Raw genomic sequence first — 18,498 nt, 5'->3', positions numbered from 1 at the left:
TCGTTGTTTACTGAAAGCAAAAACCTTTCTTCTGACAAGGCACTATAATGTGAGAAATGTCAGAACAGTAATCCAGTCTGTAAGAGCACATACAGGTTAGCCATTGGGCCTCCATGCAGGTTTTGACCCCTGTTGCTCATCTCTCCACGCTCTTACAAAGCACACTATACGGGCCTTGGCGCTGCGTGTGCTCAAAGAGATCTTGAGGAACCAGCCTGCCCGCTTCAAGAACTACGCCGAGCTCACAATCATGAAGACATTGGAGGCCCATAAAGATTCTCACAAAGAGGTGAGTCACAGCCACATCTTCCCCAAAATCATTTGTCTTTGGTTCTATTATAGCAGAGTTTGAAAGCTGGATATTTTAATCTCAAGGGTACAACAGCTGAATCTCACTCAGATTGTAGTAATAAGTCCTTATTCTTAAAACTCTGCTGCCCTTGTGTAGCTACTATTCAATGATTTCTTTCACTTTTTTTTTTTTTTCTCCCCCTTTTTCTTGCTGGTAACACGCACACCTGTAACAGAGTTGTCATCATTTGACTTGCTGCAGTCCAAGCGCAGTCAGTCTTGTTCCAGGCCCCTCCCCCATCTCAACGATGTGTGGACTAGATTGGACAGTACCAGGAAAAGGCTTGGGGGTAGAGCACATTCCTCTGCTAAGCAACACAAAAACAGCGTCTGTGAAGCAAGCATGTGCGGGCAGACCCGTTGCAGCCAACCACCTACGTGCTTGCCGGCAATTCTGAGAAAACGAAGGCAATTACCAATTCTTAGAAACCAACCGGGGAAAGAATAGGCTCACAAAACTGAATGGGCTGTCCTAATCCCATATTAAATCCTTCACCAGTGCACCATAGCAATTGCTAGTTCATTGCTGGCACTTGAGTGACAACTTGGGGGCTAAAATAGAATTTAATAAAACATTCATAAGTAGAGACTGTTGCCTTTACCCCAGAATGGCTAACTGGTATAAGAAATTTTTTTCACGTGATGTCCGATGCCACATCTCAACGGTATAAACTGTATAAACTTTACTTTAGGTGAGGAAGAATAGATGCATGCATTCATGATGAAACATTTACAGAGTCAGGGCTGATGGTGTATGAGTTTTCTTCTCTAAAAAACAGGCATGTTCACAAATGATTTTCTTCATTTTTGAAAAAGAAATTGCATTTTAGTTTACAATATTTCCCTCTTGATTTGGTGTGGTTATTTTATTTTTTATAAATATGTCTCATTTGACATTTTTGCGGTTCTCTCTTCCTTTGCAGGTGGTACGGGCAGCAGAGGAGGCGGCCTCCACTCTGGCTGGGTCCATTCACCCAGAACAGTGCATCAAGGTGCTCTGCCCCATTGTCCAGACAGCTGACTACCCCATAAATCTGGCCGCCATTAAAATGCAGACCAAAGTCATTGAGCGCATTGGCAAGGAGTCTCTGCACCAGTTGCTGCCTGACATCATCCCAGGCCTCCTGCAGGTAATGGGGAGGTGATAGGATGGGTGGGGCTAGGAAGAGGCGATGTTGTTGTTGAATGTCTTGTCTCCTAGGAGTTTCATGTTTTGATGGTACTGCTGCTGACATTCTGTTTTGTAAAATTTTAAAATGTAATCATAATTAAAACCGATAAAACATATTTAGCTATATTTGTGCCTTCTGGACAGTTATTTAGTTTCTCCCCTCTACCACACTTACTTTGATTTTTAACTGACAAAAATGACTGTTGCAGTTGTTATGCTACTGTAAGGTTAACTGTGTTGTCAACAAATCCAAGGAAAATAAGTTCCAGTAGTATCATCACAATGCACAGTGTCTCATATAGCAAGCACAGGTGTGTAAGTGTTTACATTGTTGAAGTGTCATGTTGGTCCTTCTATCCACAGGGCTATGACAACACGGAGAGCAGTGTACGCAAAGCCAGTGTCTTCTGTCTGGTAGCCATCTACTCAGTCATTGGTGAAGAGCTAAAGCCTCACTTGACCCAACTGACAGGCAGCAAGGTACCAATCCCCACCTTGGCAAATGTTTACAGTACCACGGTTTCTGTGTCAGCAGAGGGTCATGTCTTTTCAGCATTGCATTACCACCTTGGGTTGCATAAGAGACGGGTGGACGTCCAGGCGTACGTTTTGGCGGCTGGCAGTCTGGCTCGAGTCAGTCCATTACACATTGATCGCTATTGGCTTGAGCAACCAGGCTGCAAAGCGCTGGGTCGCTGTTGATCCAGTGACCTTCTACACTTGAGAAAGACTGACAGTGCTCCGCCACGTGCACAAGCAGAAATCAACACAAAAGGGCCACAAGTCTGTACTCTGAGTGACATCAGAAGCAGTGTGAATTTCAGAATTTGTTTTTTCTTTGCTGACTGAATTATCAAGTTCCCCTGTGTCCGACATGTCACACTGCAGGGTAGATGTCATATCTGCTCCTCAAAGCAGATATTGCATTCCTTGTTCACGTGCATCCTGTGGGTCGGAATTTTACAGATTGACTGTCCCAGCAAGTTAGCTGCTCAGCCTTGATTACATGTTGCACACATTTCTTTTGCAGTGGCTGGATTTTGTTTCTCTTTATTTTCAAAACTTAATAAAAGTGTTCAATGATAGCTCATTATGTAGTGTAATCATAATTGGGTCATTTTCTTCTCTCCTACACTGATTCAGAAAAGTCATGATTTTTACTTCGTTCAGACCTACTTACTATGAGACTTTTTATATCCATGAATTTGTCCTCTGTTTCATTATCAACTTTTGCAATACTTAAACTGCATGACTCGTGTCCTAGCAGAGGTTTATTGTTTGCCAGTCAGTGCTAAAACTTATTTTTAGATTTTATTAGCAACCTAGCATCCACTTGTATTGTAAAGATGTTACTGGCATACATACCATGATGAAAGTCCACATCAAGGTTTGTGTATAGTTAGTGTAACTTCAAAACAGCACCGTGTGACACACAGAGATATCACCTGCCTTTACCTGGGATTGAATGCAAAACTGAAGGTGATCCAAAGCTGTGCAGGATTATTCCTTCAGAAACAAAGCACTTTTTTGTATATTACCCATCTATTGACTGTTTTACATCACAAGTTTACCACTCTTTTTTGTCTTTTTTGTTTTATTGTTTTGGATTACTGTATAGTGCTTTGAGTAATATGCATGGAAAGAATTTTACTTTTTGATATTATTTTAAAATTACTATTTGTTTTAAGAAGCAATGTCTTTTGTTAAGTATCTTAAAAGCCACTTATTAGTTTCTTAAGCTTATATCACTAATTTTCTTATTTGTGTTTTTAACGTTCACTTTATTCTGAGAGCAAATTTATTGCACTTTGATTCCAATTAAAACATCATTCTGGAAAGTGCGCAGTATTATTTAGGGCTCTACGGCAGGAGTTTTCTTATTCACATTCCTTTACCAGTGTTCATCAGCATACTGTATTCACAGCCAGTTTGACTGGATCCCTGTTCAAGGTACTATGAAAGGTCCCAGCCTCTTATGCTGAAGACATCTATCTGCTTATAAATTTAAATTGTTCTCCAGTATTTCTAGGAATATGCAGGACTTCCAGAAATCCCTGTTGCTTTTAATGATTGTTTTGCACATTAAGATGGATATCTCAAACTGAGATGCAAACATAGCGCAAGCCTCTAAGGAGGAGTTCAAATATGTCAGGAGCCCCCTTGTCTTCATGCACTCTTTGGACCTAAAGCCAGTATTGGTTGTGGAAAAAGTGATCACATTGAGTGGGCTCCCAAATGGGAATCATTTTGACAATAATGAATCTATTGCTTACACTGTGGGGCATGTGATCAAGTTAAGAAATCATATATGAGTCTAATCTGGACTTAGTGATTTTTTTTTTTCTTTTTTTTTAAATCACTTTCCTAGAGTGCAAGTCACCTTCCTGCCACCCTTGAGTGCCCTGCAGTATCCCAAGGGTTAATGTCAAAATGGCTAAGTGACCTTGAAATTTGGCCAGCAAGGATCTGTTTGCCTGCTAGCCCTGCTACACCCCCACAGCCCTGAGGGCACCTGACTTCTCATGACATTCCTGTTGCAGCCATTTTGTGACTGCTTTCCTTATTGCATTTACAGGTCCTGCTGATGATCTTGAAATCCACAGCTTGTTTGTCTGATATCACCATTTTTTTTCTGATGTCTTGCCAATATAAGTAAGAATTAGATAGGAAAGATGATTGTGAGAAATGGTGTGATGGAAATTTTTGTAGCTGTTTAGAGATCAGGACAGAATTGTATCAGAAAGAGATGAATTCTGAGACAGTTCTTCAATGCTTGGAGGGATTCAGCAACACTGAGAGACAGAGGGAGCTCATTCCATCACATCAGAGCCAAAACTGAGAACCTAAATACCTTCAGTTTTGGACCCTTGTGAGTGGAACCACTAAATGGCCAGAGACTGAGAAGCACTTTGCTCTTAGTGGCGTGTAGGGATGGATGAGGTCCTGTATGTGTTAAGGTGCAGATCCATCTTGTAGATCATAGCTGGTTTTGAACTCGATGCGAACAAAGATGGGAAGTCAAGGAGGGCAGATGCATGGAAAGAGATACAAAAAATGACAGATACAACACATAAATAATTGAAAACTTAATTTACCATATTTCCCTACAGATGAAACTCCTAAACCTGTACATCAAGAGGGCCCAGACCACCAACAGCAACAGCAGCAGTTCCTCGGATGTATCCACACACAGCTAGTGGGAAGGAGGCCCTTGTTCGCTGTCCCTACAGACAGGAAAATAGTCGTGCCTCTCTCCAGATCCCACCGCACTACATGCCCCCACCCATGCTGCTTCCTTCCACACGTGCCGGAGGACGTTTTGCTTGCTGCAATCACTTTTTTTTTTTTTTTTTCCCCCCCCCGTAGATATGTTTTGATCCATGCAATCCCCTCTTTTTATTTACCAGTTCCTATTGCCCGCCCTTTTTAAAGTGCTGCATGGTGAATGTAAAGAGGTCTAAAACTGAGAGGATTTTTTTTTTTTCTCAAATGGTTTCACAGGTCCATTTGACTCTGCTGTATGGAAATGTTTTCTGAACTTCTGGTGCATTGCCTCTATATACATTAGTATTTCCTTGTGTTAAAATGCAAGGAAATTGGCACACCTGGTTACATTGCCCCCAACAGTAAGGAAATACTAAGCATTCCAGATGTTGTTGAGTAAACACTATAAAGGAGCCTGTGTTTGTGAACAAGAGAACTGTGTGATGTAATCATTTGCAGTAGATGATCATTTGGCTGGCCCAGTGATTAAATAAAAAGGTTGAAAATTATGTGAAATATAGAACTGAAGTTTGGGTACAATCAAATCAAAAGGTGTAGTGTTCAAATTTGGTATTTTCATTTTAATGATATTTAGTTGACATTTGTTCTAAAGCCCATGTTTGGGTAATGGAGGGGAGCTGTTTGGTCAAAGTAGTTTGAAATTTGTTTTTCAGTTTGTGTTGCTTTGAATCAGTATGAGGGCCAGTTTTAAGCTAGGTATGTTTTACTTCAGTCATCCAGAAAACTTGTTTACTTTAAAAATGAGAATCTGATGCAGAAACCTCATGAGATGAAAGTATTGAGTGTGATATAATAAGCTTTTGTGCTTGATGATGCATGATGGTAACACTATGGGACATACTTTCTTTCCTGTGAGCATTTTCTTCATTTAAACTGAGTTGACCACAGTAGAAAAGCTGAGAAAAACATATCCAATCTAAAGAAAAAATTAAAAGCGGCAAAACGTAGGGGGAGGAATAAACTTGACAATCTGAATATAATGCCTAAAATTGGCTTAGGTTGAAAAGTTAGTTCTAAATGAAGTGCCAATGGGGGGAAATTCAATCTTACCATTTTAAAGCGTACTGTCAACGACGTCAGGCATGCCTCTCACAGAACACTACTTAGGATGTACTTGTCCTGACGTCAAAGAGAACAACTAGAACACCTGGAATATATTTTGGATGTAATTTTAGTCGAAGTGCTGTACATGGTTTGACACACACATAGGATTTCAAGGTGTAAGGTGTACTGGAGTTAATCTCTAACACTGCTGTTTTTTTTTTTTTTTTTTTTTTTTTTTAAAAAATACTGCACCCAGTCTACCACATGTATTTACTGAGAAAGAATGTGTCATGTACATTGCTGAGGGAAAATAACCAAACACTATTAGGCCTTACTCTACCAGGTACTGTTTCACTGTATGGACTGTTAAATGGAATGAGCGCATAGCCTCTTTTGTTCTCAAATGTGAAGACTCACTGCATTTAGTCAACCACGGCCACAATACTAGAGTTCCTGATGTGTCTTACTGTGTTTTCCCCAGGTTCCCACCCACACAAACCTTTGCACAGCTCAAATTAAACAATCCACTGAATTTCTTTATTTTTTTTTTTGTACACTACTCAAGTCATGTTTAATAGTAATCTTAGTAGAAGGCAAGAGGGTCTGAGATCTGACTTTTTTTTTTTTTTTGTGCACGTTAAGAAATAACTTGCATGTTTTCAGCTACTTAACCCCCTCACTGCCGTCACCGGTTGATATACTCTGACTGGTGGAGAACACCTAATGCTTTCAGCAGCCTGTACATGCAGTATTAATCTGGGTCAGAACAGAACAACAAGCCATCACGCGTAAAACAATGTGGCTCACGGAGTTCATTGAAATGTAGATCTCCAAAGTGTCTGGTCTCCAAGTGTGTAGGCCTTGGGGGCCTTCAAAATTGCAACCCTAGTTCTCCTGTAGTTTCACATACTGAGGCATGTGGCTTTTAAAGGTACACTTTGGTGCCTTGACTGTATCCGGCAATACTTCTCAAACGCTTTACTGGCTTTAAGTGAACTGCATTTTCTTTTTGTTATGTGGAACCCTCTTTCCTTTGCAGGTAATATCTGATTCCCATGCAGGGGAAAAGCCAATGTTTTGTAGAAGACAGCAATTCTTTGCTGAGATGACATCAAGTGGTTTACTGTTAATATATTTTGCCAAGGTGTTTGGCATTAGAAGCTGTATTCTAAGAAAACTGCTCACGGCTTTTTTTCTTTTGTCGGTAATATCCATATCTGTATTTATATATTGTTTCATTTTGTGTGAATTATGACAACTGTACAGATTACATTTTTTGTTAATATTCACCTGTGATAGAATTTGCGAAAATATAAATCAGTTTGCTGTAGAAATAAACGATCTCGAAAAGGTTACGTGGCTTGTTTTCTTTGGTCTCTTTTCTCCTCCTTCCACTTGTACATGTGGTTCCACTTAATTTGCGTGATCTGCTGCTCTGCTGTGAAACATTCACTGTCCCACTGACCTTGTATGAATTATTTATACTGTGAAAGTGTTCGCTTTATATGTCTGTGCTCCTGAACTCTCAAACACATTGGATTTTTTTGGTGTGTTTTTTAAAAAAAAAAGGAAAAAAAAAACTGTTTTCAAACAAATGGACAGTGTGGTGGTTGGAGCTGTCCCTTGTACTCAGAAGGTTCCTGGTTCAAATCCCCCTTGCTCTAGTACCCTTGGTCAAAGTACTTACCTTGAATGCATACAAAAAGAATGGCCTGGGTAAAAGAGTGATCTTGGAGAAAGCGGTCAGCAAGCTGAAGAAAAACGATAAAAAAAAAAAGATATTCAATATTGCCTTTGTCACAGTTTGTGTGTCTCGTGCATCTGAGCCAGAGAGAGTCTCTCTCTCTCTCTCTTTCTCTCTCTCGGGGAGGGGCCTCGGGGACACCTTTCTCGAGGGGGGTGTGTCCACGGCCGTCCGAAAGGTCACCGCAGGTGTGGCGTCAGTGCGCGCGCCTCCTTTATAAAAAGCGTTAGCAGCGCGCGCCGCGGAGCCGCTTTCGCTCGCCTTCCCTACGAGGTGCTCGAGAGGTCTGCCCTCGGGAGGGTCGGTCGGTCGGTGGGAGTGCCGCCGCGCCGCCGCGTCTCCTCGGGTTCGTGCGTCCGTCCGTCCGTCCGCCCGCCCGCGAACGGCCCGGCCCCTCCCCCGCTGGACCGGACACCATGCTGTTCTGGCACTCGCAGCCGGAGACTTACCACCAGCAGCACGCGAACGCCGGCTACCTGCGGTAGGTGACCCGTCATCACTCGTGGCCCCGCTCCGCTCGCCATGATGATCAGTGACAGGAGTGCGCTGTGTGTGTGTAACTCCCGAAGCGTGTTGGGAGTTTTTCCCCCTCTGTGTTCCGTGCCGCAGGTCGATTTCGGAGTTATTTTTATTTATTAGTTATTAGTTGTCTTTTTTAAACTTCGCGGTGACAACGGATTGCGGGCGGGGCGATCGACCACTGACTGAAGCTGTTTAGCTGTGACTGATTGTTGTAACCGAGGGGGGGGGGTGTTAAAATAAAAAGAAATAAATAAATAAATAAACAAATTAATAATAATAATAATAATAAAAAAGGCAAGTAAAAGACATTGACGTCCAATAACATCAACAGACAGCTCTGAGTACATTTTTCTGACTCCATGCAGGGATGAGCTGAGAACCGGTCTTTTACGGTGAGTGGGGTCTGGAGCTCATTCCCTAAACTGGGCTTCCGATTGTGCTCCATTCTTTGAAATTCTCATTGCGGTTGAGTACTGATTAACGACGGCTATTGATTAACAAAAATAATCTGCCAGTTTGTCAGGTCAGTTTGCATCTACACCAGTTTACTCACTCACTCACTCACTCACTTTCCCTAACTGCTTGTCAGGGTCATAGTGGTCCGGAACCTATCCTGGAATCGCAGAGCGAGATGCTGGCGGGGACCCCCCTGGATGGGACTCCAGCCCATCACAGTTACCAGTTATGTCTGAAGAAATTAATTGCTCGACTAACTGCGTATCCCTTGGATGAGTTCTGCAGAGTTACCGTAGTAAAAGTGTTGTTACGCCCTGTGGGTGGGACTCCATGATGAATAACAAACGCAGAGAGTAGCTGAACACACAGCACGCTGAGTATTTTCCGTGTGAAATTATCATCATTTCAACGGGAAGCAAATCCTTCTGTGTTTTTCGCTTGAATGGTGTTCCTCAAAGTCACACTTCTTGGCCAACCATCAACCTACAGAAACACACACGCACTTCTGTCGCCCTTAAACGGCTCAACCAGAGAACAATCGGTTCGGGTTTCGGGGCTTTGGATCTTCTAGACTGCGTCGCGATGTCCGCTCCAAAAATCCCGGTGCTGTAAACATCTCAGCCACCTGAAAAACTCAACCCGGAATGTTTTGGATTAATGAGCAACTTTTCATCTGTTATGTAATCTTTTCTGTCTATTTTTGCCTGGAGTCTTGTCAAAATAACATTTCCCGGTGTCTTTCCTTGAACTTTTCTGGAATTTGGGAAGTGTTTCTCTGGATATAATCACAATGATGCCTCGCCTGTTATTTCTCTGACTAGTGGATTTTACTCACTTTGAAGAGCCATATATTGAATTTAATCTGTTTTTCTCTTCTGTGTTAGATGCCGTTTTTTCCGATTCTGGCAGGAGCTCTTATCCGAAAAACTGTATCGAGGATGCTGCTGCTCAATATTTTTTCATCCAAAATGTGCGAATGAGCTGCTGCTTGTCCTCTCCTCCTCAGCGATGCGCTGGCACCCTTCCTCAAGCACGAGACCCCGCAACCGCCGGCCGAGAAGGACAGCAAGGCGCCGCCTTTCCAGTATGTTCTTTGCGCAGCCACCTCTCCGGCTGTCAAGCTGCAAGAAGAAACGTTGACCTACCTGAACCAAGGTACCGCGGTTCTTCCGCTCTGGGGGACGAGCAGCTGTCTCCGCTTCGCTTAGCTTTTCATGCCATGCGGTTTCCACACACTCTTGACCTTCAGCTCATTCCTCTCGAGGCTCATTGAGCGAGAAGCTCTTAACCAACCTCTTTATGAATCATGGTCTTCCAGGACCGCTGTAGTTCCGACCCCCTGGCAGAGTAGCATAAAGTGGTCAGTCCTCAGTCCTCCATCCTTGTACCTACTCCAGTGCCCTCTTTGAGCAGTGTGTTCATATCATATTCCATATTGCTTCTTCACCTCATCTGTGTCCTTCTGTAACTTTAGTTTCTCACACATCTCAGGTAATTCTGTATTTGTGTTCTTGTCAATATTAATGCCATAGTTTTTTTTTTTTTTTTTTTTTAACCAAACCCTTTACCGAAACAAATGTACACAATTTCTGTGCAACATAATGAGAAAGGACAGCGTTGTGATAAACAATAATACCACCATAACAGAACATGACAATACCGTAAGAATACCATAAAGTACTTATTTGAAGAATGCAGTTCATCAACATCCACTGACCTGCTTCTTTGATTGACTGCTTTTTTTTTTTTTTCTTAAATTTTAATCAGGTTTGTTTTAATGTCTTAAAATGTAGGTCAGTCCTACGAAATCCGTATGCTAAACAGAAAACTAGTGGAGTGTACAGATATAAGCAGCAAATATGTAAAGGTAGGTTAAAGGTACTGTGTGTGTGTGTGTGTGTGTGTTTCAACTGTTTCCCATCACTTCCTCCTCCTCCTCCACCTTTTTACCTCTTCGGTACCAAGCGTGGCACCACAACATGACTTTCTGGCTCAGGTGTTGGGTGACCTTCAAGTCTCTGATACTATCAACTTTTCGCCTCTTTTCCTTCGGTACCCGACGTGCTTAAGACGCACAACCCCACGTGACCCGCTACACATTCTGCCTTCATCTAATTCTCTTCATTATACTGGATTCTGCTGTGCATTTTCCAATGGGGCTTATTCATCAAATATTATCTTTAAAAAAATGTGTCTAGCACATAAGTAAAATTGTGCAAAGTAGACTTTATTTAATCAGAAAAAAATTTAAAATATAAAATCTTAAACCCCAAGTAATGATTAAATGTTTTGCTATGTCAATTAGTTATTACTTCCTTATTTGTTTCTTTAGAATTGCTTGGAGCATGTTCTGTATAAGGCATAATTTATTTTTTGCAACATCCCAGTATTGCTTTACTTTTTGCAGTGCAGACTTTTTGTGTGATAATATTTCATGAATTGTCCCCAATATGACTCAGTTACAGCAGGTGCCTTTATTATCCTTTAAAATTAGAAATGGCCTGAATTGTATTGTTTACACGTATTGCGCTGGGTGAACACATATTGACATATCTGAGCTTAGTTTACTACGGTAATAAGTGTAGATGTGTGGTCAGTAGTGGGTTTGTCACAGAATGTGCCGAAATGTGACCTGCGTACGATACAAATGCTATAATTGTCACATGGCTGTTACAGAAAACTCCGCTGGATTTAACGTGTTGCAGCAGTGGCTCTGTTTCTCAGAGTGTTTTTTTCCGCCCCCCTTTATGATCCTTAATTTATCTCTAGTTTGGTGTGTTTGTGAGATTAATGACATCGGATTTTGACAGCGGCATCTTTGCAAACAAAACGTTAAAATTGTCTCCGAGCCTTACAGGGCAGGACCTTATGTAAGCTTACATATATTTTTAAAGGATATTTATTATTCCTTCATGTTTCCCGAAACTTTACTTTCCGAACATGTGTAGATTAAGCCATATTTAGAGTACAGTTTTGCCTGTTAATTTAAATTTTGGATGAGGGTAATTTAAACCACAGAATGTGGAAAAGCAGGGGAGAAAAAGCACTCAACGTGCCTCGTCTCTTGGTAATGCCACATAATCATGAAGGCCACGCGGTGACGCTTAAAGACATGACCACGGGTTCCTATCGGAAGTCCAAGACTTCCCAACAGACCTCAAGTTCTTGGCTTTGGGTTGTGAAAGCAGCAGTTCTGGTGCTCAGATACCACGGTCGCCTCTCCTGGTTATTTACATACACCTTAGGAAGGTGGGGATATTGTTTCAAGCATCCTCATGTTTGCCTTCTGCACGCACTCCTGTAGACGTTGGGTTCAGAAATGCTGGGAGAGCCTCGGTGCCTTTCGCAGCGTTCAGTCAGTGTAGAGGGGGTGGTGTGCACAACCTCTTTGCACGACAGTTGACCTGCTGGTGTTTCCTCGTCCTGCCTGTTTCCAGAGCATCGTACGGGTTGTGTTTCACGACCGGCGCCTCCAGTACACTGAACACCAGCAGCTTGAAGGATGGCGATGGAACCGACCCGGAGACAGGATCCTGGATCTCGGTGCGTCGCGGCTTCTCGCCCCAGAAATTATCAGCGGCTGCGTAAACGAGAGTAGACCTTGCGTGAAACCTTTGCGTCATTCATAAGCTGCGCATGGTGTTTTCATAAGCAATATGTAAACATTCATAAATGATTATGTCAACAGCATGGATGGGTAGGTAATGATCTGTATGGGGAGCGTACATAAGGGCTTTGTGACACCTTCCTGAGGAAAATATCCTCACTTGTCCAGGAAGGACATGTAGTGCATGAAGGTGATTTGGAGCTCTTGAGTTGAGCACTTCATCTTGAGTTTCACGCAAGGGTTTGGCTTTTTGTCCCTTATGGATAAAGCTGAGCTCCCGCACACCTGCTGATGGTGATGTCCTTTTTTTTTCATCGTGACATGAGAGTCCTTGAACTCAGCGGGGGTTCGCCTTGTGCTTCTGATTGACTGCTTGCAGACGTTCCCCTGTCAGTGGGAATCGTGGAGCCTCAAGTTCCTCCGATGCAGCTCAACACTGTCGAGTTCCTCTGGGATCCGAACAAATGTGCTTCTGCGTTCGTCCAGGTAAAGACCTGCATTTGTATTTGCGGTAGCTGCTGATTGGTGCAGAAGGAGGATTAAACAGTCCCTGTGGGGGGTGGGGGTGCGCCGCTGTGTTACAGGTGAACTGCATCAGCACAGAGTTCACCCCTCGGAAGCATGGCGGGGAGAAGGGCGTCCCCTTCCGCATCCAAATAGACACGTTTGCTCAGAATGAGAACAAGGAATACATGGAGCACATCCACTCTGCCAGCTGCCAAGTCAAGGTGTTCAAGGTAAGGAGTCGTTCATCCGCCCTGAAATGAGGACCAGCTTCGCCAAATGTCCTTTTTCAGCAAAACGAGACTTCCCCCGTGCTGCCAGTATGAGTGTCAAGTCAGGGCAAAATAATGGGAACGCACGACTGTAGGTCTTGCTCAAACTTCTCCACCGTCCTTTTCCTAAAGCCCAAAGGAGCTGATCGAAAGCTGAAGACCGACAGGGAGAAGATTGAGAAGAGATCTTTTCAAGAGAAGGAGAAATATCAGCCTTCCTATGAAACCACAGTGCTCAGAGAGGTCTGTTTTTGGCCCTTCCGTTGCGTCCGTCTTGCTTTCCTTGTCATGTCGTACTCTTAAGACTGTGTTCGCTGCTAGGCTTTGGTTAAAGACCCGGTGATCCACCAGCTTCTTGTACCGTTGTCACTTAATGATTAACCAAGCTGCCGGTTAACAGATGAGCCAGATGTTTTGCCATCAGATTCTCATGACCTGTTCTGAAGTAGCAAATAGAGCCAGTTTTTCTGACCGCTATTTGGTCACTTGATCGGGGTCTTTCTCGATTGGCGTCGCTTTTCGGCTCTGCCTGCGCCAACTTCCGTCCTTCGTGTGCGGCAAGTTTGAAGTGGCTGCCTTCGAATGCACTGTGACCCACGGGGTTGTAGGTGAAAGGGGTGGTCAAATAAGCTGCTGCTTTACAGTAGAGAAATCATGTGAGAACATTTTAAAAAAAAAAAAAGCTTGTTCCAGCGTTGTGTGGTGTCGTTCCCCCCCCCACCCCGCTTATATGGTTCTTTTACCAGCCTTTTCCTAAAACAAACAGAATGATTGAGACCTAACTGGCAGCTCCTTTCCCCTTTACCCTCCCCAGTGTTCACCCTGGCCTGACGCTCCCAGTATGAACAGCTCGAGCAGCACACCATCCCCTGTTTACCACAGCTCTCCGACGCCCTACAGTATTATTGACGGGTATGCCTTGGTATTGCTGCTCCCGCTGCTAATCCACCTTTTATTGCTTTTTTCATTTATTTTATTTTTCTGAAGAATAAGCAGAAGGAGCCACAGCTCATAAGCAGTTGCAGAAAATTCTCACCTCTTGCTCTGCAGTTTGTCAAATTCAATTAACACCCCCACCCCCAATTTCTCTGTTCAGGGTGGCCCTGAAATGTTCGATGTGTGGTTTAAATGATACCCCCCCATATTTTGCAGAAATGCTTCTCCAGATCAGCAGGAGGACCTAACCTTTCCTAGCTGTTCAGATGTGAGATATACTTTCTCTCTCTGTGTGTGTGTGTGTGTGTGTGTGTGTGTGTGTGTGTGTGTGTGTGTGTGTTTTTTTTGGGGTGGAGGGGTGAAGGGGGCCGGAACTGACTTTAAAAGTGCCCTTCTCTTCACGACGCAGAACCTTCTTGCCACGTCCTCCATGCAGGACACGCAGCAGTGGCTGCTTCGACACAGGTTCTCATCATTCTGCAGGCTCTTCTCCAGCTTCTCTGGTAGGTGGCACCACAGCTGGTGTGGGGTGGGGTCGGGTAGGAGGTGTTCGCTTCTACTTTGCTCAGCGACAGCCCCATGGCGTTTTACTGGACCTCTTGTGCTCCTTTGGACAGCTAGTGTACATGTTGCTGTGGGCTGGACTCATGCACCTAATGGAACTCTGCTCTCTGAAGGGGTCTACTCATTAATCACTAATGCTCTAGAGAAGGTCCTAATCACAAAATTGGTCAATCTCGTTATTTTGTATTCTTAGTGTAGCATTGTAATCTGTGGAAAATGCTCATGATGAAGTCAACCTGAATAAGCAGGTTACTAATTTTCATCACCAGTACAGTCATATTTGTTCCTCTCTCATCCAGCACATGGTGACTTCTGTTCTGTTGTTCATTTGTGAACACATAAGGAGCTGATTTATTAAAGATGACCAAAGAAGATTTCATCCAGGTCTGCGGTCCAGCAGATGGGATTCGCCTTTTCAATGCGGTCAAAGGAAGGTTGGTCGTTACATCATCGTACTGCTATCTTGGTGGCATTGTGGACCTCCAAGATTTGAAAGGTCTTTGAACAGGGATCAGTTGTCCTATATACGTCGATACTGAAGTGCAACTCCTTGTATGTGTGCCTTTCTGTTTATTTTGTTTACCAAATTCCCCTCAGGTGTATACAACCTAGGCTCACAATCTATGTGTGTCAACACAAGTTGAAAGGCCAGCAACCGCCTAAGTCCCTGGGTGGAGATGGTGAGTCACTGAGCCGTCACGCTCATTGGTCACACACAGTTGTTTAGATGCCAGGTAAGATCGGTGAGCAGATCTGAGGTCTGTAACCTGGTTCCAGAGGAGCACAGTCTAGTTGCTCGCATGCATCATTGAGTTCGCCCAAGGTTTGCTGTTTGACATTGCGGTTACACAATTGACATTGACATTGGCCCGTTGAACCTTTTTTAATACTATACTGTCACATGTTGAAGTATAAAGCAGATGAGTGTGTGATGTGAACGAGTAATGCCAACCTTAGGTCAGAGCATAGGGCTCTTAGTATTGTGTTGATAACCCCAGTGCTGGGTCAGCTCGGGTTGGTAACTGGCCACTGTTGGCCCTACAGTCTACCACGCTCTGTACTTGGAGGACCTGACAACAGCAGAGCTCACGGAGAAGATTGCCCACCTCTACAACATCTCCCCTGCACAAATCAGCCACGTCTACCGTCAAGGTCCCACGGGCATCCACGTGCTGGTTTCCGACAAGGTGAAGGAGAAGTGCAGTACCCTTTTGTTGAAAGGGAAGCTGTTGGTCCAGTGTCCTTTTGCCCATATTATCCCAATTTTAGTTCCAAACCCTTGAAACCAAGGTAGTATATGCTACTGAGATAAACGGGAAGCATAAAATGACCTGTATGCAGGTTGCCATTAGCACTTCTGTTCTGCCACTCAAGGATAATGGTAAAATATTGGTAAAACGGGCAATTTTTGAGGAGCAGGGCAGCGTTCCCATAAAGCCACAGAAGTGCTGTGTGCCTGCTTCCGCTGCAACTGCGGTCTGGCCGAACGTGCACTTGCACACTAATGACTGCATGTAGAGTCATTGGAGTAGAAAATGGCTCGCCAATAATTCTTGTGGGAAACGAAGGCATGCAAAACTGCCAAGTTAATAATGACACTTGGAACAGATGTCCATTCCCAGCTTTTTGCTAGTACCATTTAGAGATATTAGATTATGGGAGCATGTTAATAACTAACCAGGCAGATTTAGGGCCTTTTATTTCAAGCAAGTGTTTTGGCATAGGTATGAGCACACATTGCTGGCATTAGTATGACTGTCCAGCTTAGCGTGTCATGCTGAACATGGACATACAGTATGTAAAACTCATACTCTTTGAACTTTTTGTTTTTTAAAACAAAAAAAAAAATTGCTTGTTTTTCAGATGGTGCAGAACTTCATGGAGGAGACTTGCTTTATTTTAAACACAGTTAAAGGTATATTTATGAACTTTATAACTTGTTTTCTGTGGATTGAAATTATGATGGTATTTATGATGTATGCAAAAAATGTGAGTACGTCACCAAGGGATGCACGTTACGAATGGCTTTTGTTCAAACTTGGTCTTGAAGATCAAGTGACTTTTCTTCTGTTTTCAGATGAGACCAGTGATGGCTACTGTATTGTTCTGAAGTAGCAGAAAATGCAGCTACAACAAGAACTAAGTTTCAAGTGTTGCTGGAACCTGGACTTCTTGGTTTACAAATTCTCACTTTTTTTTTTTTTGTATTTTTATATTGACTTAAGTTATTGATTGACTTCTGAAATTTATAATTATTTGAGAATTAAGTTTCTTTCAAATATTGCATCTATGGACAGAAGTGCTGAAACTGACAAATTTGCTTGAAGATACGAAGCATGGCGCATCCCTACAAAGGAATCAACCCACCAAGAAGCAATTTGTAATCCGTGCTCTACAAAGTAACAATCTTTTTCTAACATTTGAAACTTTTTTTTTTTTCCCTCTTCTTCCTCTCCCTCTTCCCCCCCCCCCCCCCAATTCTGGGGATCCCCTGTTATGGCCTTGGAGCCAATTGGGAATGAGCCCTGCACCACCGGCGCAGTGACTACAGCACTTAACTCGAGAATCGTCTCGTGTGCTATGCACGTTTGGGGCAACAGGGACCAGTGCCAGCAGTTTCCAAGAACACTCATTCTGAGAAACATACCTGGCTGTTGTTGACACAGGGTGTCAATTTTTGGCTCGAAACTGAACTGGGCACACAGTGTACACCCATTCCACGAAAACAAAACCTCCCACATTGCTTAAAGCATTTACAATTTAATCTCTTTGATCCGATGTGTAACTCTTTAAGAAGCCTCTGCCACTTATTTCCTTCATGGGTTAATGTACGCTCTTGCTTTGGTGTCCTGTAGGAAACCATTTCTTTTCGTTCCTCCTCGCCATACATACCTTTAGTCAAACAGCAATGAGTTTCAAGAGCATTTTTAAAGGATATTTAGCATATCCTTGTATCTGAAATTGGTGTACATTCAAATGTTTAATTTTAAATAGTGAAAATGGAGCTTAAACATATTGTCAATGCAAGAGTCACACCAATAAAGCTGATGAACAAATGACATGTTAAGAGCAAGTGGTGTGTGGTACTGTTGACTTATTGCTTTTTGTGCAAACTGAAACACAGCTGCACCCTTGTCACTGATTTCCTGTAAAGAGCATTGTTTTTACCCATGTGTCATATGTGTTGTGTGTGTATGTTTTTTTTTTTTTTTTGGTAACATATTACAATACTAGCAAAATTTTTTGGGGGGTTAGTGCTCTGCAGCCAAAATTGTAAATCCTGTGTATGGAGTGTGTCCAGGTGCAATTTTATTTCCTCCAAAAATATGTAAGTAACATTTATTTTTAGGGTTAATGTACTGAGGCCTTTGTTTTGTGTTCTATCAGTTTGTCGTTCCTTACCGCTCCTTTGATTGAACGTGGAAGGAAATCCCTTGCGTTTTGTATGTTCTGTTCACAATAAAGCGTTTTGCACTGCTTTGTATTTTCTCGCGGGCTTATGTGGTCCAGTGTACTGTGTTGTAACTGCTGTCAAGCCAAATATTTGGCTTGAAACAACCTTTCTTAAAATAACAATGAGTTGTGACACAGTGTGGTAAATATTTCTCCCGGAGGTGTTGCGGTGAAAACATAAATAGGAGGACTCCCCGTCCTGTTTGCACAAGCATCTGGACTGACCAAAGTACTCAGTCAGCACGGTGTTGTGACTGCAGCTGGTTCCCGGGTAACTGATTGGAGCTGCGCAGGGGTGAACGAGTTCCTCCGTAGCCGTGATGTCAGTGTCACAGGAGCAGAGAGCGTGGCGGATTCATCCCATTCTCGCAAACGCGAAAGGGCTCCGAACGGCAGCTTGCGTAACCTCAACCGGTTTTGCCCGGTCGAGGCCTGAAAGCCAACACGCTTACGTTACAGCGGACCCTCTCGGCTGCTGTCCTGCGCTGACAGTCTGAGATATTTTTCCCTGAGACAACGCAGTTGCCCAGAAACCTCCGTATTATTGGTCTCCATTAATTTGAGAGCTGGCAAGCTAAATTACCTGTTT

The 18,498-nt window shown here is 43.2% G+C and overlaps 2 protein-coding genes across 14 annotated transcripts in view; both read left to right on the top strand.

Annotated features, from left to right (window-relative positions):
* clasp1a (cytoplasmic linker associated protein 1a) overlaps positions 1–6,078 on the top strand; it is a 62,259-nt gene extending 56,181 nt beyond the window's left edge. For all 12 annotated transcript variants that reach the window (XM_018744832.2, XM_018744802.2, XM_018744821.2 and 9 more), the window contains 4 exons: positions 161–289; positions 1,275–1,481; positions 1,886–2,002; positions 4,633–6,078. In XM_018744832.2, coding sequence (XP_018600348.1) covers positions 161–289; positions 1,275–1,481; positions 1,886–2,002; positions 4,633–4,719 — 540 coding nt within the window. In that variant the 3' untranslated portion in view covers positions 4,720–6,078. The remainder of the gene's footprint in view (positions 1–160; positions 290–1,274; positions 1,482–1,885; positions 2,003–4,632) is intronic.
* Positions 6,079–7,794: 1,716 nt separating this feature from the next.
* Positions 7,795–17,946, top strand: tfcp2l1 (transcription factor CP2-like 1). Of its 2 annotated transcripts, XM_029257119.1 has the most exons (15): positions 7,795–8,076; positions 9,580–9,728; positions 10,367–10,440; positions 12,011–12,116; positions 12,560–12,666; positions 12,765–12,917; positions 13,089–13,199; positions 13,771–13,868; positions 14,109–14,160; positions 14,302–14,395; positions 14,800–14,890; positions 15,054–15,136; positions 15,501–15,643; positions 16,320–16,371; positions 16,534–17,946. In XM_029257119.1, exons 1-15 carry the CDS (start codon positions 8,012–8,014, stop codon positions 16,569–16,571), a joined length of 1,416 nt encoding a protein of 471 aa, XP_029112952.1. In that variant the 5' UTR covers positions 7,795–8,011; the 3' UTR covers positions 16,572–17,946. The 2 variants fall into 2 exon arrangements, with proteins under 2 accessions (XP_029112952.1, XP_029112951.1); XM_029257118.1 differs by lacking the exons at positions 16,320–16,371; positions 16,534–17,946 and having other exon boundaries at positions 15,501–16,110.
* Positions 17,947–18,498: the final 552 nt, after the last annotated feature.

Source organism: Scleropages formosus, chromosome 12 (genome assembly GCF_900964775.1).
Source record: "Scleropages formosus chromosome 12, fSclFor1.1, whole genome shotgun sequence".
Taxonomy (NCBI): domain Eukaryota; kingdom Metazoa; phylum Chordata; class Actinopteri; order Osteoglossiformes; family Osteoglossidae; genus Scleropages; species Scleropages formosus.
The sequence above is the reverse complement of the archived record's forward strand: the minus strand, read 5'-3'. Positions and strand labels throughout refer to the sequence as shown.